Raw genomic sequence first — 22,481 nt, forward strand, 5'->3', positions numbered from 1 at the left:
ATTAAAGAAAATTTTTGTCTCCTCAAGTGGTAACATTTCTTTTACAGGGGCATACGATTGCTCAGTTTGCTTACAGAATACACCAAATTTTTTATGCCACTGCAGTAAAGAAACCACACGATGTGCTAATGGACTTAAAATATCATCTTATATTGTAATGAATAAAACTCGTTCAATGTTTATAAAGCTATTTAGTAAATGAACACAACCGTAAACAATATTAAAACACACTTTTATTAAACCTAAACATCAGTCGTTACAAATATTTCACCTTATTTCTACTTTCAATAATTTTACAGCGGCAACTTCAATTTCTTTGTGAATTGCATTCACTTCTTTCTGCGTAAGTGTGCGTTCCATGTGTCTGTATACAATGCGGTAGCAGAAACTCTGCCTCTTGTGTTTGGGGTGGAAGAACTCATCCACTTTGTAGACTTGTTCAATAATTTCTCCTCCGACGCTCCTCGCAATGTCATAAAAGTCATTCGGGTGATAGTCTTTAGGTACCCAAAATGATATGTCATTGGTGCATTGGGGGTATTTGCTGACTTCCTGCAACGAAATCATATTAAGTCTTTAAAAAAAGTTTAGGGAAGAAGAATAAAATTTTATAAATATGAAACATATTAAAGATAAATGAGAATGTCATATTGAAACCAGTGTGATTAACTTTTTTCTCTCCTTTAAATCTCACCTGAAGTTCCATTCATTAAAATCTGATAATTTGTGGGTTGCTAGTATTTTTAAACAATTTATATCAGATAATTTTGATGCCAATTTTACTTCTCTCAGAAATATATTATTATTTTATATTACAAAAATTTAGCCCAAAAATTAACTTAGAAATTATACAAACTTACCCAAAAATATAAATTTGGCAAAAAGCATAGTATTTTTTGGATCAATTTCAGACACAGCTAATTACATAAGTTTCAAATTACGTTCAAATGCTAATTAGCTGTTATAATTTGGTTTACACAGAGAAGCAGTCACATCGCTGTCATTTGTTCAAAACTAGTTTATTTATTTTTTGCTCCACAACTAACTTTTTATGGTGTAAAACATTTTATTTCATTTTATATCCGTTAGTTTAATAACATATGCTTGAATAAAAGAAAGTGAGAAGTTTAATGTTTCTTCTGCAAAATTTTTAAATATAGTTTAAACTGGTTTTGAAATAACTAGTATAGAAATTATACTAAAATTTAATTTTAATTTTGAATTAATTGAATTTAAATTGAATTTTCTTTATTTAGTTGAATTGAATATCTAGCATAAAATATAAGTGGGTAAATTTGACAACAAAAGTATGTTAAATTAACATAATGTAAATAAGTATGCAAATTACATAAACATTATTTTTGTATATCAGTTAATAACTTTCTTTTTTCTTATAGTTAAATTGAATACATAACATATTTTGTATTACTTTTTACTAATGCATGATTACCTATATACATATAAAAATATTACTAATTTGTTTATAAATTTTTTTAGTGAGAAGTCTATCATAAATTTGAACATATTTAACACAAAATTATATATATTTTTTTATTAAAACTAAAGCTTTGCTGTTTTATATAATAAAAAAAGATTGCTATCATACATAGTTTAATATAATATTAAATCATGAATTAAATATGGTAAAAAGTGGTTAAAATTATTTTGGTATTATTTCAACTCAAGAAAATAACTATCCAAGAAAAAAGTAAGATCTGTGTAAGAGCATATTATTATTATTATTTTAAATCAACAATGTTTGTTCAAACAATACTTAAAGTACATAGTTGAATATTTATTTAAAAATTAGTAAACTAGACCTGGAGGTAGCCAGAACTTTTTAATGTAAAAATTTTAGTGTGGAGGTACAAATTCAGAAAGAAAAAATTTCATGAGTTTCTAGATTAACTTTATCAAAGATCCTAGTTTTATTATTTTTGTACCTTGCTGCATAGATTTCTTTTTAAAATTTTTAATCATGTCTTAATCTTACACATGAAATACATTATAAAACATTTAACTTACTACTGAACTTGAAAATTAATCTTTTTTGAAAAAAGAATGTGAAAGATATGTGAAAGATTCAGGTAGATAGCTATACAGAGATATAGTGTACCACAAACAAATTTCACACTGCTGCTATTTATTGCAAATAATAAGAAATCTGTCGTAGCTATAAGTAATTTTTAGTCAGATGGGAAACATTTGGGGTCAGTTTGTATAAATGTCCATAACAATTTACTGTTTTCATTACACTGAAGACAAAGAGTTTTGATTAGTCAGTGTTGGAATAAATTTTCCTTAAAAAATATTGATAAAAATTTTATATTATTTTATAAATTCTAAAAATATAAATGCATTAATAAAACAAAAACTTTTAGTATAGATATCTATTTATTGATATAAATTAAGCAAAAATTTAACGTCAGAAAAAATCTTTCAAAATTTGCTGAATTGTTTAATTAAAACATTTTCTAATGTGTGTAACTTTTAGCTAAAAAAATTATTGATAAAATTTTTATATAATTTTATTAATACAATAAACACAAATGCTTAAATAAGTAAAATACTTTTAATAGTTATCTATCATTGATATAGATTAAACCTAAAATGAGCTCCAGAAAATATCTTCAGAATTTGTAAAATTGTTTGTTTGCAATGCTTTCAAATGAATGTTAAATTAACTTTTTGTTAAAGTATTGATTATAATCTTATAAAATTTTATAAATGCATAATGCATTAATAAGACAAAAAAATGTTTTAGTAGGTATCTATTTATTGATATAGATTTAACTAAAATCGGGCATCAGAAAATATTTTTAATAATTTGCAACAACTTAGGCAACAAATAGGATTTTTAGGTACAATAGGCAACAAATAGGATTTTTAGGTACTTTTACCTCAAATTTGGGCATTTCAATTAAATTCCTTCTCATTTTTAAGTGTACAAATTTCGCCAATTTTTCCCTTTTCACTCCGATTTCCCTGTTCAGTGGTTAACCTGGATTTATTAACTTTATAATTTGCATTTAAAAGTATCAGTTTTAAACATTTTATGCAGTTAAAATTGCTTTATACTTTACTAAAATTCTTGCTATACATTATTTCTAATAAGTGAAACTCTACTATAGGGAAACCAGAGTACAAATAGTTAAGACTATTAGCTTTATTTGTTTTTCTTTCTCTAAAAAAAAAGTGATGTCAGTGCAACTTCTTTTTTTTTTTTAATCAAAGTTACTTTTAAATTAGGCTAGGAAATCTGACACAGTATCAAAATTTTAAATAATTAATTAACTAATTAAATAATGTTAATATTAATTAATTTTACAAATTTATAATGCTAATCAATTAAATTATGCTAATTAAATTAATTAACACTTTTTCCAAAGTAACTTTTGTATTTTATTGAACTTCACTCAATTCAATTCATTGAACTTTAATATTTTTTTCCTAAAGTACATACGTCCAAAGGAAATTCTTAAAATATTATAATTTATTAATATATTTTTAAAAATTTTAAATATATTATTTGAAAAATTCGATATTTATTAAATCATTTGATTAATACTATTTTTTTCTTCATTTTTTCTTTGACAAATTTTATTTTCGTATCGCGAGTGTCCTTGAAATAAAGGCTCACATACCTGGTAGTGATCAAAAGAAAAAGTCGGGACAAAATATTTTTAGAAACATCAGTATTGAAAGAAAGCACAAATAATTAAATTCGAAAAGGATAAAACTTCTTTGAAAAAAACTTCTTCGAAAAAAAAAAAAACGCGCTAATAAGCAGCAGAAATTTCAGAAAAAAGTATGAATAAAAGAAACGAAGGAAATAAAAATAAAAATATGACCACCGAAGCCGACGTGTTCAGGGGGTACCGGCCTCGATAGCCATTAAAATCAAAACCATTTCTAATTGAGGGAGAAGCAAATGCTTAAAATATCTCCCTCAGTACCCCGATGGTTTTGTATAGGGGTCCAGGAATGTATCTTGTTTCTCCTGGACCTCAATACAAAACCATCTGGGTACTGAGGGAGATATTTTAAGCATTTGCTTCTCCCTCAATTAGAAATGGTTTTGTTTTTAATGGCTACCGAGGCCGGTACCCCCTGAAGACGCCGGCTTCGGTGGTCATATTTTTATTTCCTTTGTTTCTTTTATTTAGAAACATTAGGTCATTTTTTGGAACATATACAAGTCTACTTATAAAAAGGCCAGAAAATAAAACAAAGAAAACATAAAGTTTGGTCTACTTAAGTATAATAAATACAAATTTTTCCTCAAAAGTATATTATTTTTCATTTCAGAATATATATTACTGTTTAATGGAGAAAATTTAAACACTTTCTAGAATAACTTTAATAATGTAGCACTAAACAATTCATAATAGTTTGAGATAAATATATAGAAAATTTTTATAGACCAGTTCATTAAATAACCATAAATTACTTAATATTTCCTCATACAAATATTTAAATTTTTTCAATTGAGTTTTTTAATTACATTATTTAAAAGTAGGGCTTCAATAATCTTGAAATAAAAATAACTGAAGCAAAAACATACTGAATATTTTACTAAACATTTTTTTAGAAAAGAAAATTAGTAGATAATCCATACATTCACAATTTAGAAATTTCATGATATATTCACTGTATTGTTGATTGAAATTTTTAAAAAAAAGAAGAATGAGATGAATCAATAATTGTGAAACTACAAAACTCTACCCTACTAGATTTGTTACTGCATTTACTGAAAATAGTAAATAAGCAGATGGTCCTTGAATTCATCAACATTAAAATTTGATAATGTAAAATTGTTAAATGAGTTTCTTGTTCATAAAATGTCTGAATTCCTAAAAAGTTGGAAAACAATGAATCTTGTGTAAATGTATGTCTGAGCTATGTATATAGTTAGTGGATCCTCAAATTTGAACTATCAAATATGGAGTTTTTCATATGGATTATTTTAAAATTCGCGATTGTGATCATGGAAAATGGGATATACTAAACACACACAATAATCAGAACAAAAAACTAAAATTCAGGATAAATAAGGTCAAAATATCTTTCATAAGGAAAATCAGGGCAATTACAAACCCTAAACTCTTAATTGAAAATAAAATTGTTTTTTATTTCCCTAATTTAATACATAGATTATTTATGGAATTCCTAATTGTTGCACCACCTAATTCTAGGAATGATCAACATGTACGAAAAATAACAAATCTACTTGAACAATCAACTTGAACAACAAACCTATTTGAATTATATTACAAAATAATATTAAATAAGAAGTACACAATAAAAATTCCACAATGGATTATATCAGGAAAGTTTAAACATTAAACAAAAGTCTAAATAATTTTTCTATTCATAAAATAGAATATTTTATGAATAGAATATTTATAAGGGCAAATTATTATCTCATTAATAATTTTTATATCACAAAAACAATCAACTTTTTTATAACTAAAAAAGTAAACAATTTTTAAAATTTTCATTAAATTTTAAGTGTACATAAACTCAAATAAACTAAATATTAAAAAAGTAAAAATAAATTGAATAAAATTATAAGAAATTGAAACTTATTCTAACTTTGTACTGAATAGGAGTATCTATCTCTTTCACGTCAAATTGTGATAAAAATCCAGAATCTTGACTCCAGAAAAGTCTGACATCTGGTATGTCATACAGTCTCATGGCCAATCTTTCCAGACCGATTCCAAATGCCCATCCAATTTTTTCTGTTGCACCGGCTATAAATAATTAATTGTTTATTATCTTTTCCTTTTAAAAAATATGTTGAAATAAAGTTAACGCTCAGTTAAATTAATGAATCCTTAACACCATATATGATGATACATTAAATAATTTATTGTAAGAAATTCTAAAGTTGAGGACACAGGAATATAGGATAAAAATAGGAAGTTTTGCAAGAGGCCAGTGTTGGCAATTTTAACAGTGGCTACTTTTTTAAAATATGTGGCCACTACTAAAGAGATAGAACATTTTTATACAATTGAAAAAACTGTTGATAATAATTATCAGCAATTTTTTAATGAATGTAAAGAACTTTAGAAGCATTTCTCAAAATGAAGAAAATTGTTCAGAAACAAGCAGTTATAAAGTAATTTTCAGAATATTATAAAATTCTCGTAATTTCACGTTTATTAAAAAAAAACAATAATAAAATGCACAATGATATTGCATTTTCAATTTTAAAAAAAGGGGGCAATTGAGTGGTGACTGACAGACAATTTGGTAATTGCCATTTTTTATGTTCAGTCTCCTTGTGGTGGCTGTTAATTTTACTTTACACTAAGAAGACAAATTTTTGTACAGAAAAAAAAATTATAGCCTAGGATAATAAATTGAGATAAAGAACTATAAAAAAATTTGATTTTAAAGATTGTGAGAAAACAACACTGTTCAATGGAATATCAAATCATAAAATAATATTAATAAATTAATAATATGTTTAAAAGAAAGGACATACTAACAAATGTAATTATGTACCTTTGTTCAGAATTTCTTGTTCCATTATTCCGCAGCCAAGAATTTCCAGCCATTCCCCATCATGTAATATTTCAAGTTCCCAGGAAGGATGTGTAAAAGGGAAATACGACTCCGTCCATTTATACTCAATATCTGAAATGTTATTTTCATGTAATTAATAATTCTAAAAAATTAGAGCAAAAATTTAGTATGCAAAAAACAATAGTAAAACAATAGTTTAGTATGTAAAAACAAAATAAACTTTTGTGTTTCATATTTTTTATAGAAGAACAGTAAATATGATAAATTTCTAATCTTTTTTTGGATCACTGTCTAATTTTGAAGACAAGAATTTTTAATCACCTTTGAAATAAAACAATGAATTGTTCAACATTCTCAATACAATACTTTTAATCATATGCTAAAATATTTATTATTAATCAATATATTCATATTTCTAATTTTTTTCCAGCAATTTTTATAAAGGTAACCAATACATTTAAAAGTATTTGTATAAAAATAAATTCAATTTGCACCTTACAATTCAAATTAACCAATCAATAAAATATTTTTAATAAGAAAAAAAATAAATATTAATTAAAATAGAGTAACATGAGGATAAAGAATCACCATTACATTTTAAATAGAAATGGATAAAGTACAATTAGAAAAGGTATTATTTTTAAAATGTAAAGAATTATTCACTTTGAATTAAGTTAGAATAATAAGGTGATAATAATGTGAATACCTCTTAAGAAATCATTACAAATGGTCCAAACTACTGTAACACTATGTTAGTGGATCAAAAATTCAAATAACTTTAAACTAATTTATTAAAATATCTAAAATGGTAATTTGCATTTTAAGAAGCAAAGTAAGAAATTTGTTAACATTCTTTTTCCTCAAGAAACTGTAACATAAATAACTGCTTTAATTGCTTCTGATATGTGTGAAATTAAAAATGCAAATGATTTTCTTATAGAAAAAAATATATATATATTAATTTTAAAGTATATAAACTATGACATTTATTACATTGCATTATTTCAAGTTCTTATTGATATGATTGTATTGTCCATTACAACAACTGCTTTTTTCCAAAAGGTGAAAGAGAAAAGATACGTAGCAGATAAGTATTACCTCTGCTTTTGAAACTGAAACACATATCATTAATCAGGGAGATATTTGAGTTAATGTACTAAATTTGGAATCATTCATTAATAATTCAATTATAAAATGTCCAACAATAGTTCAGGAGGTTACTGAAGAGTTAAGAACCTTTTCCTTCCCCCAAATGATTAAATTGGAGAGAAAACATTAAATGAATTGAAAATGCATCAAATTGATCTGAAGAGCCAGGACTATTCAAAACAAACTGCAAATAATTCAACTTTCTTTTTCTTTTTTTTACAGTTGCACGAAAGTAAAATGTGAATCTTTATTTTTAAAAAGTTTTCTTTGAATCTTGATCAATATAATTTTATGTATTAAGATTAAATAAATATCATGTATGTATTATTTTAAATAAATATTATTTAGTTAAGAGCATTAGTTTTGTCAACTAACAAATCCTGCTCTTAAACAGGCAAGTCTCCTATGCAAACAGCTTTCCAGTTGCACCAATGCAAAATGTCAATTTTTATTTTTATACAGTTTTCTTTGAATCTTAAACAATGTGATATTATGAATTAAGTTTACATAAATATTATATAGTAGGTATTATTTTAAATATATATTATGTAGTTTCAAGCATTAGTTTTGTCAATTAACATGTCCTGCCCTTAAGCAGACACCTTTCCAATGCAGGTAACTTTCTTGGATATGAGGATGTCCGCTTACTAAAGTCTCACTTTATTTTGGAACTAGATACATATTTTCCTGTAAATACGATTTGAGATCTTACACATTATATAACATTTATACATAAAAATATAATGAATGTTTTTGAAATTTAAAAATTATAATTTTACTTTAAGTTTTAAATATGGCTGCAATAACTATTGAAACAAAAACAGTGTCTTCGTTTTAGACATTAAAAATATGTATTTTCATTCCTACCATACTTTAAAGCATTTCCCCCCGTGAAAATAGCTTACTTGATGAGGCATGCAATACTAAAATGTGAAGCAATATTTGAGGATGTAATATTTGAATCAGCATACAATACCAAATATATGATGATGTAATACTTGAATCGGCATACAATACTTTATTACACAATGCGTTTATACTCTATAATATTTGATGATACAATACTTGAATCATTACACTATATTTTGTTGTATGATGTTTTTATATTACATTTTTCTATTAAAACAGGCTAATCTTATTAAAAAAAATTAGCTCATATTTTAACATCTAAGATAGATAGTAAATATAATAGAATGGATAATAAATCTAGCCAAAATTGAAGAAACAATTTTAAATACCTAGTATGAATTTATATCTTCTCATAACATCATTGCTACAAAATTAACTAGAATTTTAAAAGATAAATGGTAATAATCAAAGTTAACAATAGCAGATTTCAAAATAACACTTTAGCAATGTATATTTATTTTATTATTACTAGAGTACAGATTTTTCATTTTAAATTTGTGTATATTTTATACACTATAACTAATATATAATGTATTATACTATTACTAGCACATATTCATTGTGTGCAAAGAGCTTATCATATTTTTTTGCTAATTGCAAAGTAATTTATTTTTAAATAATTAATTGAATCTGGGAGAACTAGAACAGTAATGAAAATTGAGATATAGTCACATTGTTTCCTTCTTAATATTTTGCCATTCTAGGATTTGGTTCTGTGAACAGAATTTTTCTAGCATTATCAAAATTATTTCCATAAACTAATAAAAAATAAAATATTTACTATCCGTTTGAATTTTTAGTAAAGCAGTTAATAAATCATAATTTAATGCAAACTTTAATTTTCAAAAAAGGAAAATAAAAAAATCCGATACATGGGAAATAGCTATAATTAATTAAAACAAGTTATGCCTTTAAAATCATGGAACAGTAAAATTTAAACAAAAGTCAAATTAAAAAAACAGTTGATGGTCCAATTGTTAGCGATAATTTATGTGTTTAAAATAAAAATATATTTCAAATCTGATACACTATAAAAGTTACTCTTCTAATTTAAGAATAATATTAATATTAATGTATGGTATTTTCAAAACTATAAAATAATTAAAAATAATCATGAAAGTTTTGTTCACATAAATTCCATACACACAGACAATCTTTTTAAAAGTTTACTATAAAAATTACATTTACAAATTCTGACAATAAATATAAGTGAAACTCAGACAGGCAAAAATTTTAAATAGCATATATTATAGTATACAAGCAAATTTTTTTTTTTTTTTATAAAAAACATAATTAATTGGTTGGAAATTTTAAACACATTGAAACACACAAAAAAGGATACAAACCTTTCCCAAAGAATTTTTTTACTAAGCCAGATAAACAGTCCTTCAGGTCTTTTTCCATTACTTTAACAGCTTCCAAAGTATGACACCCTTGTTTAATAGAATCTCTAGAAACATTTTCAAATATCTTTAATTGTTCACCACCAGGCACTTTATTGAATACCTGTTTTTAAGAAAAAATAATGAACATTACACGGAATTCATAAAGCTATAAAAATGCAAATAAATACATACAACAAATTTTATAAAATATTGACTATTTGAAAAATCAATTCATCTCAATAAATATTAAAAAGTCATGTGAATTTCAACAGAAGCAAGAACAAAAGCTAAATTATCTATTCAGAACTACAACAGTTATAAAAATAAAATATCAATACACAGCTTGAAAAAACATCTTTAAGCTATTTAAATTGTGAATTAAGATGCACGAATAAAATAACAGAATTCATAATTTTTGGTATCTTAAATACCTTATGTTACCTGCCTGCATTTTTTTCCCCCACATAAGTTCGACCTTACACAATGAAAAAATTGCACAGCTTTATTTTTATAAAACATAAATTGTTTCTAAAAATTAATAGTTTAAATATAACTTTGGGAACATTTCTGTATTGGTACCTGTTCTAGTCAACTACTTTCACCAAAGCTCTAAAGTTTTTTTTTTTGCTGGCAAAAATAAAATGGGAAGTGGTTTCCAAGGGGGTGAATTAAAAATATCATTCAAATTTGCCCCCCTCTGTGATGTTTTTAAGGTGCCATATCTTGGTTGCTACAAAATTTCGGTGTAGGTACCCCTAACAGAAATCTTCCCATTAGTTTTCAAACTTAAATAACAAAATTGATAACAAAACCTCATGAGATGATAACAGGCGAACACCTTCACATTGATGAAAAACAGGGTAATGTTTTGAGTCAATTTCATCTCTTCTATAAACATCTCCGATAACTAAAAAATGATCTAGTCCTGATTTTATTAACTCATGCTGGTGAGCAGACGTATGAGGTCGCAAAAGAAAATTAGAATTTAAATAATACGAATCACTTTTACTTCTACTTGGATGTCCTGGAGGAACTAACAATGAGTCAAAATTCTGTTCTATGGTGACAACTGGAAGCAGACGATCGTAAACTGAGAAAAGTGGAGTACCTCTCCAATTTACGTAATTTCCGTACATATAACGAATTATTCTCTGTTTGATTAAATGCAAAGGATGGTTTTTAATATGATGCAAGTCTTTTGAAAGAAACGAAAGAATATGAGAAGTAACGTTTGTAAATTCATCTCCTTTATATGAGTTTCCGAACACAGATATAATATCGTTTTTTGCTGCTGTTGCAGTATTTGACAATTTGGTAGAATCGTTTGTAACATTTCTAATATTTAGTTTTACTAATCGTAAGAGTAAAAATGAGTCCTTGTGAACTTTACAAAGTGAAGACACGAATGAAGACAACATAATTAATGACAGATTCTATCCTAAAATAGCTTACATCAGGAAAATTAATTAAAAGAAACCTTTCTTTTCTGTTTCAATCAACTACCGAACCATAGAATAAACAAAAACCAAAACACACAAATGAAAGTGAAAGTGACTTAGGGATTTTTGAAAGGAAATAATTTTTATAAATTATTTATTGGAAACTATAGATTGTGGTTAGTAATTAGAAGCATATTTTCATAAAAAATATTTAAAATTGAAAAAGATTTTTGGTGTAGAAACAAAAAAATATATGTATAATATATATAACTATCAGCACTTTACAAATATGGCAACAAAATTTTTGTTTACAATTTGAATTGAATGGCGTCGCGCAGGATGGAAGTGTTACGATTATATAAAAATTTATTAAGAGAAGCCGGAAAATTTTCTAGTTATATGTATAGGTTTGACATAAATTTTTTTTATTTATTTGTAGTTGTAATATTATACTATTTTATCATTTCATTAATCCAACTGTTAGTGTGAAAATCATACGGAGATTTCTTCTGCGATTTAAGAATGAAATATTTATTGCCTATTGTTTCTTGTGTTTAATTTAATTTCTTTATTCTTGATTTATAGTTTGATACCATGAGCATCTTCTTTTTGACACCTTAATGATATTCTCAAATTAGACAAAAACAATCTTTTTGTAGCTAATATTTTGTTTATTTACCCGTGTTTTAAGTGTCATTACTTTTTTATTCTTTTTATTTTAGCTACTTATTTCATTTCATTTCGTTGCTATCTTAATTAAGTAAATTTAAAGTTAAATTTTAATTATTTTTCATCACTTTTGCAGCATTTCTAAGGGATAGGAAAAATATAGACTTTTTTTCAATCATTATTAATATCTTTTGAAAAGTAAGATGGTAATATCTTGGTGATAAAATGAATTGTTTAAAGACTCTCATAATTTATGAGATTCTTTAAGCAATAGGAATGTTTTAAGACTCTGTTAAATATAAGAGACCTATTCATAAAGTACTCTTACTATAAGAATTATTAACTATGAATATTACTAGTATAAGAATTATTAGTTACAGAGCCAGGATAAATTTTGCCTGGCGCGTCAGTCTGTTTGAAACCTTCCAAATCATTTATGCATGTATCAGTCGTCTGTAATTAGCCATATTGTTTTCTTGAATTTTGTGTTATAATATATAGTCTTATTATAAACATTAATCACAGAAATCTGGGCATATTCTTTAAAAAAATATCAGGTATTTAATTTTTTTGGAAAAAGGAATTTAAATATTGCTTTAAAATAACTGAGCTTTATGGAAGGAGATAAAAATTTTAGGTACTTATCTATTAGCAGATACCAGATAAAACTGGGTGATTTTTCTTAAACTTTTCCAACATTAATTTGAGTTTATTGTTATAATATTTGTAACTAGAATACATTTAATGAATTTAAAGTTAAATTAGTAATAATATTCCTGGTTATATTTACTTAACTACCTTTTTTCGCAAAACTTTAAAACTTTTATGTCGTGCCTAAGATTTTTCATCTGGTATATAGCTAACTGAAAAGTACCAAATTAAGTTTAACGCATATTAAAAATATTTTTTTAAAGATCTTAAATTGTTCATTAAGCATTAATCAAACTATTAAAATGAAATAGTTTTGTTTTGAACCTTATAACTGAATAACGTACATTTTGCCAAAAATATTTCAAGATTTAAATATTTAGCTTACAATATGTTGTAGCATTTAGTGGTAAAGATATCTCTTCTATACCAAGGAGAATTTCAAATTTTATGGATACCTAACTGGAACCAATATTCTTTTAAAAAATACCTAAATAGATTATTATTTTCCAAAAATATCATGCTAATTCAATTTATGATTTGGGAGTAGCTAACAGAAAAGGATATTGTTTCCTTCATATTTTTTTTAACCTTTTCATTCAAGATGAATTTCCTTATGCCTAAAAGACAAAGGAATAGAAATGATATTTTCTTTTTTGGTTAAAATTTTATAATTTATTGCTTGCATATTATAATGACTAACTTTATTTGTATAAATTTAATATTTATTTTCTTTTAAAATTATAATTTATTTGTTATTGATATTATTTTAGTTATTTTTCGCGCATAATCTTTATTGTGTTTAAATTTATTAAATATTAAGTTTAATAAGTTCAAGTACTTAAAAATGCATTATTCTTTTATAGAACTTACTCTTTACGTCGAATCAAAGATGCTTTCAAGGATTACAAAGATGTCACAGATCAAGAGAAATTAGCTGATTTAATTACATATGGCAAGAGTAATCTAGAAATAATTAAAAGACAGGTTTGTTTTCGTACTGCATTTTGTTTGTTTTTGATTTATGTTTGTCACAATTAAATTTTGATTCTACATTACTTAAGTAAATTATTTATTAGGGGTGCACAACCTGTGGCATATCAATGTTTTGATGGGTGAGTATCGGTCCCCTTAATTACACATGACTGAGTCTTGTGCCAGTGCATGGACTCTTCCTACAGAAGAATCTTTCATCGTAACTTTTACAAACAAATCGAGAGAGAGCGAAGTCTGACTAAGTCTCGACCTTTTAAACATTGAGATTCGGTGTCATTGAACTATTGAGAGTATAAAAACTGAGCCGTACGCGGAAGGTTAATGTGTTTTTCTTGTTTAATTTGATTCTATGAAATTGCGTCTTTCCTTGTGAGTATTTTTTAGATATTATGGATAAAAAAATTATTGTTATAAAAATAGAACATTTTCACAACAATCTCTGAATTTATGTCTTTAAAATAAAGTTGCAAAACAAATTGGTATGGTTCAAGTTCAGGCTTGCTCTGAAATAATCTGTAAGCAAATGAGCAGATGACCAGTATAAAAGTACTAGACAGCTTAACTTTCTGATGTAACAGTATTTTTTTTTCCCTCCAAGGTTAAAAAATAGAAAGATTTTTTTATTACTTTTAATGTTCTTCTTTAAATAACATTCTTATTTATTTAAGATTGTTCAGAAAACAAGTTAAAAGGCTACAAGTTCCTTTTTAGACCAAGTTTAGTTAATGTAAAGTGGCTTAATTTATATTTTCCATATAATGACTAACTTTATTTNAGGATTTCTAAAAAGCATGATTTTTGTTAAGAAAAATAAAAACAGTTTGATTTTTTATAGTTTAAATCTGATTTCTTCTTTATTTTTTATAAGACATCTAGTAATTTTTAAGAATATAAAATTTTTTCTGAGAGTGAAACATGTAGTTTAAATGTAAAATGTTAAATATGGATAAATAAATGTTATGTACTTAAGAATGTTAAATGTAATTGAAATAGTTGTGTACAATTTTAAATATTACTTAAAGTCCTTAGTATAAATATTTTTTCACATATGTATGCAATAAAACAATTTAAAAATCAAACTATTAAATTAACTATCTGGAAATATAAATTATTGTTCAATTTATGAAAATAAAATACACATTTATTCATTTACTGTTCATCACAAATTTAAGAATGCAAACATATTCAGAAAAGAAAAAAAAAAGTCATTAAGATGAGTTTAAACAACTAGAAAAGAGATTTTTCACAAAAAAATAAAAATAATATGAAAAAAGTTTACCGATTTACACATGCTTTTGTAATATTGATTAAACATAATGAAAACTTTAAAAAAAATAATAAAAATAGATGCTGTAGTAATACATTTAAAATTTTCTAAAAATAACTAAGGCAGGGACTTTCTATGCAACAACTTTACATTGCCAGTTAATTTCTAATATTAAATTAACTGATTTATGTGTAGAAAATAAAAAATAAATGTCTCATAAGGAGAGACATTTAGTAAAACTGCTGCTTTATTTTTTCTTCTGTTGCTTCATAAAAATAAGAATGTCAAATATGTCTTCTACCATTCCGAGGAAGATTTTTGAGATTCAACACCATCCTCAAATATATTCATGGAAAGGATCTTCACCAGCTATAAATTAATGTTATGAAATTACTAGAATATTACTTCTTACCACAGTCAAAAGCTTTCCTATCAGTTATGATATACAGTCGGACTTCTATTTAATGAACTTCCATTTTGCGATTTTATTCGAGGAACCAATAACATTTTGAAAATTTAGTCGTAAAATAGCTTCCAAATAGCGAAATGAATTTTCTATTTAACGAACTTTTCTTTTAAATCCACTTTCCCTATTTCCTACAATATTTCAGAGCATTTCAAACTTGTTAATGCATTTAATGGGGGAAATGACCTTGAATTGATTTTTGCAGCCACATAACTTTTAAGATAAGCTGTAAAATCCCTTTCCCTTTTTGTTTGCATTTCATACGGATATTCTTTTAATTCGTAGTTTTAAAACTTCAAAATTACAATTTATTTTAACATTGCAAGCATATTTCTCTATCTTAAGAATAGTTTTTTCCCTTTTTTTTTTTAAATAAATTAAGTTAGTTAAGTTTTTCTAATTTCTAAATCTAGAAATATTTGTAAACCTACAATAAAGTAAAGATGTAAGAAAACATTCTTTATTTTGTCTTTTCAAATTTAAAAAATTAAAATTTTTCTGTTGCAGTTGATACATTTCTATTGCATTTTCAATTCTCTTGAATCATGCATTTACATGAATTGTGTCTTACTGTACAACAATTTGTAATGCAATAACTATGTTACTTGTTTTTATGTTAAAAATGTATTGTTATGTTTTATTTGTAATAATCTAATTACTATAATTGTGTTTATAAAATTTACCTATTTATGAACTTAAGTTTTTAAAATATCTTCAAAAAATTCAAAAATCCGATTCAAATCAAATAAATCAACAAAATATTTTTTTAAATTCGCGAAAACGCTACTAGTCTATGTATGACATTAGCGGCTTGATTAATGAATGCACTTTTTATCTAGATTTTGAAACCTATAAACATATCTCATTATAACAGCTATCATTGTTATTTTCTTATTTTAGGTCATAATTAGTCAACTTTTCAAGGATCCTGAAAATGTAATTGAAAAACATTTGAAGGACAAGAAAACACAAACCTGATCGATTTTTGAAGACCTTTTCTCAAAATATTAATGTATATGAGTTAGTTTGTTGCAAAGATATGCATAATTTGTTTCACTCTTTCAAAAACTCTTATTAAATTTAATATTTTTAAAGTAGAGTCATCTACTGCGCCATGTCTTCCGCTTGCTGATCATTGTATATATGTGTGTATATATTTTATTTTAATTTAATCGTGTATGATGTATTTTCATTTGAAAATTCATTAAATGATTATATTTAATTTAATTATTGGTTTAAGCATTCAAAACGTGTATTTGTATTAATATTCATCTTATCTTTAGTGTTTTATCATCCCATATAAAACGTTTTAAGTATTTAAAAATTCATTAAAATATTTTAATCAAAAATATATTTCCTGATGTAAAAAATATTTCTCTGGTTATTCTAAGAATATTTATCTAGTTATTTGAGTACATATTTAATTTCACTTAAAATAACTGTTTTTTTTTTCTGTTGAAATATATATATATATATAAATGTATTAAAAAAGATATTTTACTCACTTAGTTATAATAATTCAAGATTTATTTCTTTTTAAAAGTTCAGGATTGCTTAGATTAATAATTAGATGAATATCTGGACAGAGCTACCTTAACTTGAGAGTGAAATTCATACTATATTTTGTGTCCAACAATTTAAAAGTTTTTGCAATAAGAGTATTAAATTTTCTGACCTTTTTGATAATTTTTTTTGAAAGTTAATTGAAAATTTGTATTTTTTTTTTTTAAAGAAAAAGTTCTGATCATTTGTATATAGAACCATTAATAGATATCTTTTTTAAAATCTATGATCAGATGTTTCAAATTTAATATTAAGTGGAAGTTGAACAGCTTAAAGTTTCTTTGATGTTTTTACCCAACTTATTTAAGTTTTTTTTACATATTTTAGTTTAAAATAAACATTACATTCACTTGATTACAATTATTAAGGGAAAATATTTTGGTAAGAGAAAATTTAGCTGTAGTTTTTGTCTTATAATTTATAGCTTATACCTCCACACAAACATCTCCTCTGTCTAACACCAAAGGACTTTTCGTCCCCTGTAGCTGAAATCTTGTAATTTCAGTATTTTTTCTCTCCCCCTTCTTCTTGAAGAATGTTTCTCATTAAGTACTTCAGAATTCAGTTTACTATATCAAAATTAAACTAATTTTTTTTTAACAAAGTAAATTTAAATAAACATTAACAGTTTTTAAAATTGAAAAATGAAATTTTTGAGGAACTAAGAGATAACCAGATTGATAATAACCAGATAGTTTAACTGTGATAGGTTAAAACACACATTTACTCACCTTTACGTTTTTATGCATATCATTATACCACATTTAATAATTCCAACATTGTTATAATCTGTTTAAATTTTAGGAGGTTAGAACAATGATAACTGGTTAAAAAAAAATTTTATTAAAATCTAATAAAAATTACACAATAATATTTTCATTTTAATAGTTTTCTTTTGACTAGATTTAAAGAAGAAAATTAGATTTATGTAATATTGAATTTTGTTTTAGTTGCATACAAACTTTTGATGATAGTGTATTAAAATGTGGTGAATTAAGAGCTACTTAAAAAATCTTAACATGTCCAAGTTTTTATTTAAAATTAATGTTTTGTTAGAGAAGGAATTTTGTAGCCTATAAATAAAATGATAATTTTATGCATGCCTTTATAAAATAATAACAGTAATAAATATTTGATATGAAATAAAAATTTATACAAATATATTTTATATTTTTAAAATTATTCTTCCTAATGTTATGGGGATAATAATTGAAATTCCCTTGAGGGTTTATTTTTTCCACCTGCATAAAATAGAGTTTTGAAAATAACTTTTTTTTTCTTATAGAAACATTTAAAGATTTGCAATTGATCATTAACATTATAAGTTATTAAAACCAGGGTTTGTTGATTTAAATCAGCTTGATTTAAATCAAATGATTTTTTTTAAAAAAAATCATTGATTTAAATCAACCGATTAATATCAATTTTAAAATCAATATATATATATTGATTTTTAAAATTAAAAAACAGTGTTTTAAATTATTGATACTTTTCTTTCTTTCTTTCCTTAGTTTTAAAATTTCTTTTAAATAAATTGCTACGTTAATTAATTTTAGTTAACGAAATTACTTTCTTTCTTGGTGTGTGTTAAATTCCAACATATATGAAATTACATTTTTAAAAATCTTTTGATTCTTGAGATTGAAAGTACAGATTAAAGTACACATTTAATGCTGTCTTATTATAGACTTGCATAGCTGTAGAAAGTAATTAATAGACATAAATTTCGAAAAAAAAAATTCAAATCCTAAGTAAAATTCTACCTTTTTATTGAAACAGCATGGAATTAAAATCTACATTATATTTCATTGGTGGAAAATGTATATTTCTAAAGCTTGAGGTTATATTAAAAAGAAATTACCCTAATATGCCAAAAATAGAAGAAGAAAAAAAGGCTAATGAATTCAGATATTTTTTCCTGATATAGTGTCATTCTTCCCTTTCAAAGTCTATTTGAAGCAGTAGAGTTATTAACTGGTAACTGGTATTTTTTTCTCATAATATGTTTACAGTATCTTTGACATTATCAGATTTTCTNTCTGTAAAGAAATTTTGTGAAAAAAAACTCCAATGAGTACATAGATTTTCTAATTTCTTTTTTAGCTTAACTTATCTATTTTGATATAGAATTAAAAATGAATATTTTAATATAAAAATATATCGATTAAATATTTATTTTTTGATGAATGACTACATTTATAAACACAATCAGTTACATTTATTTTGTCATATTAAAAATCAAGAGAGATAAAAAACACAATTTTAAATTACAATTATGGTTTGCTAAATGAAACTTTAATTTAATAAGCCAAATTTGCTACTGCTTAGGGTACCTTTACAAATTCAACTTTAGGAAAAATAATAGTTTCACAAAATACTTTTTTTTTTAAATTTTATATTTGTGTTTCGCAAGAAACGAATAAATCCATTTTATTGTGCTGATTTTTTAACATTATTTTTAATTTTCACAAATTATGTCTAAATTTTCACAAAATAAATGCCTCTCAGAAAAACTTAGACAGACCACTTTCATTAAATTCTCTATTTCATCTAGTCTTCAAATTTTAATTATTTGTTTCAAAATGATTGCTATGCATTCAAAGCTATGTATTGTAATGAAAAATTATGTTAGTAGGTTAGAGCTTCTAAAATATTCTTATAATATTGTTTTATTATTAAGTTTATTTTGATTAAACATTTATAAAGTATTTTTAATCATAAATTAAAGTTCTTACAATGTGTTTGAATAAAAAAAAAAAAATCTGATTTAAATAAAAAAAATCACGAACCCTGACTAAAACTATACAATATCTTTCAGCTCAATTAAAGGCATTTAAACAAAGCTTATATAATGCCTCTTTCCAGAGGTAATATAAAGTCCAGAATATAAAGTCCCTGTAACCTCCCAAAGATTTACACCATTCAGCAAATTTTTCCTGACCTTTCGGCATGTTTATGAAAATTCATTTCTCTTATTTTATTTAGAAAACACAAATGAAATTATTAAGTACTACTCATTTGATTTTTTTGATGAAAACAAGAATTCATAAATATCGCTGTAGGTATCCATTTGTCAGTTTGGCTGTGGTAGCCCAATGGTTATAGAATCGGACTTCGGTCCAAAGTGTCTTGGGTTCAATTATCGACTTCGCTTACACCCACTGAGTACATGCTCGTAAAATCTGTGGCATAGAAAGTCCTGTGGTTGGTCGCTGAGCAGTATTATGGATACAGGGGTCTGAAGAAAATTTCCTTCCCCTTCAGATCTATTTTTTTCCTGGGGAAAGGTCTGAGGACCAGAAAATACTGGATTCTTTGCTGGTTGTTTATACGAAAATTGGTAAACTCTACTAAAGATCGAATTGCAGTCACTCAAAAAGTAATAATTTCTACCATAAAATGAAAAAATTAATTCACTAATTTTTCTTTTATATACTTTATTTATAACATTCATTCAGCTAATAATCTCTTAAACAAATTCTGCATTTCCATATTCACTATTTCCAACAATGCTATTGTCATATGCTAAAAAATAATTTTTCAAAGAATTTGGATATAGTGAACTACTGTTTATAGTGAACTTGTTGCTGGATCCGCAGACAGTTCACTGCGACCATGTTTAACTGCATTAATTTGTGCACCCTTATGTGTATTTTCTTTTTCTTCATATTTGATTAGAATTTTAAAAGTATATATAAAAAGTAATCATTCCCAAAAAAATTTTACATATTAAGGGCAGTAATTAAGAAACATCATGTAAATATCTAGGTGACTCTGTGAGGTTTTTTAAAATTAAGTTTTGTGTCACCCTAAAGAGTCTCAGAATGAGACAACAGAGGAGACTATTGTCTCTGAACTAAAATCTGACCTCTTTTGTGAGGGGAGTGAGGCAAGCGTTCAGGAACTTAACTCAGTGCCGATAGTAGTCTTGAAAATCTGAGAAAGCTCACCTTTTTTTAAAATATGTGATGTTTGTTCCACAGTTTTGCAACATACATCACGATAGTGGTGATGTTACAATTTATTCCAATCGGTCTGAAGATAGAGCCCTAGTAAGGGGCTTGGTGTAATAAGAATCGTACCCCCACCCTCCACAGTGGCAGAACAATGTCCTACGTGTTCAATAATAATAATATAATTATGATTATAATTTTAGCACTTTTATTTGGGATTGTTTTGGCTCTCCGATCCCCCCTCCAAAAAAAATTAATAAATAAAGCATTGTAAAATAAAGATCTTTGATATATTTTAGAATTTTTGTTTTTGTATTCGATAACAAGAAGGATTTTTTTTTTTTTTTTACGGTGTCCTGGAATAAAACTTTAGTCGATTTTAAGTAGCCCAATAAGCGGACACAAAATCACCTCACTGGCGGTGGGGTTCTAGTATATATTTGAATTATAACTTTGAAAGTATTCAGCAAAATTTAACAATATTTTCGGAGCACTTTAAAATTATTTACAAAATTATTGTTTTAAAATTAGAAAAGCATTGTTAAATAAATGTGCAAGATATGAGTATTTAAAGTAATTATCTGGTACTGCTCCTGCACTAAACAAATTAAAAATTATTTCTTAATTTTGTAGTGAAATAGTATTTGGCAAAGTGAAGAAAGTCTGATTTGAATATCATACAAATTTAAAAAAGTTTCAAGCAATTTTCTAAGTAGTTTCTAAAAGAAGGCTGAAAACGATAAGGGTTTTTTCACAAATTATATTTTGTGCTATCAAACAAGATTGATTAAAAACGACACTGGCATTGAAGGGAGATCTTCCATCAGAAAATCATGTTTTTTTTCTTATCTTATACCACACATTTACGTGTACGGACAATTACTGTAAGGTATTATCATTTGTCATTAAATTTTGTCTTATGGTACACCGTGAAATATGTGAAAAACATCTTATCAATTAGAGCTTTCTTTTAAAAATTACAAAAACTACTTAGAAAACGCTTGCAACTTTTTAAATTTTAAGATATTCAAATCAGACTCTTTTAATTAGTTGCCAAATACGATTCACTTCAAAAAGATGAGAATAAAACATTTTTTTCATAATTTTTCTGCTCATGCGCATTATAAAAGAAGTACTATCTTACTCAGTTTTTGAAGAATATTTTTCAAATTTGAAAACAATGATTTTGTCCATAATTTAAAATTGTTCCAAAAATATTGTTAAATTATATTGAATATTTTGTTCGTATATTGAGTTGTTAAAAAAAAAAAAACGTAATAGGAAAAAATTAATTGTTTACAAAAATGTCTATATCTCCGTAAATATTTAAGCTAGGTTTACCAAATTTTATCCTGTTATTGTAACTAACCAAAGTAATCGATGCGAGTTACAAACTTATTGTTTGATTTTCTGGCATAGGTTGTTCAAAAATACTTGTTTTTTTTCGTAATTATTGTCGGTCCTTCAAATCTCTGAAAGTTTTGAACCTTATTGCTAAGT

General features: G+C 25.2%; 1 protein-coding gene across 1 annotated transcript; it reads right to left on the reverse strand.

The window, feature by feature from the left end:
• Positions 1–213: 213 nt before the first annotated feature.
• Positions 214–11,526, reverse strand: LOC107444000 (Phenylalanyl-tRNA synthetase, mitochondrial). Its single transcript, XM_043041351.2, has 5 exons — positions 10,793–11,526; positions 9,942–10,101; positions 6,517–6,648; positions 5,596–5,756; positions 214–552 (listed from the first exon to the last, which is right to left on the reverse strand). The coding sequence occupies exons 1-5, from the start codon at positions 11,396–11,398 to the stop codon at positions 268–270; spliced, it is 1,344 nt and encodes a 447-aa protein (XP_042897285.1). The 5' UTR covers positions 11,399–11,526; the 3' UTR covers positions 214–267.
• Positions 11,527–22,481: the final 10,955 nt, after the last annotated feature.

This window comes from Parasteatoda tepidariorum, chromosome 4 (assembly GCF_043381705.1).
Source record: "Parasteatoda tepidariorum isolate YZ-2023 chromosome 4, CAS_Ptep_4.0, whole genome shotgun sequence".
In the NCBI taxonomy this organism is placed as follows: Eukaryota; Metazoa; Arthropoda; class Arachnida; order Araneae; family Theridiidae; genus Parasteatoda; species Parasteatoda tepidariorum.

Excerpts from the sequence above, each read along its gene's own strand:
- LOC107444000 (XM_043041351.2), bottom strand. The coding sequence starts at position 11,398 with ATGTTGTCTTCATTCGTGTCTTCACTTTGTAAAGTTCACAAGGACTCA. Across the intron at positions 6,649-9,941 it reads AAAAAAATTCTTTGGGAAAG|ATATTGAGTATAAATGGACG; the intron begins GTTTGTATCCTT and ends ATAACATTTCAG. Across the intron at positions 553-5,595 it reads ATACTCCTATTCAGTACAAA|GAAGTCAGCAAATACCCCCA; the intron begins GTTAGAATAAGT and ends ATTTCGTTGCAG.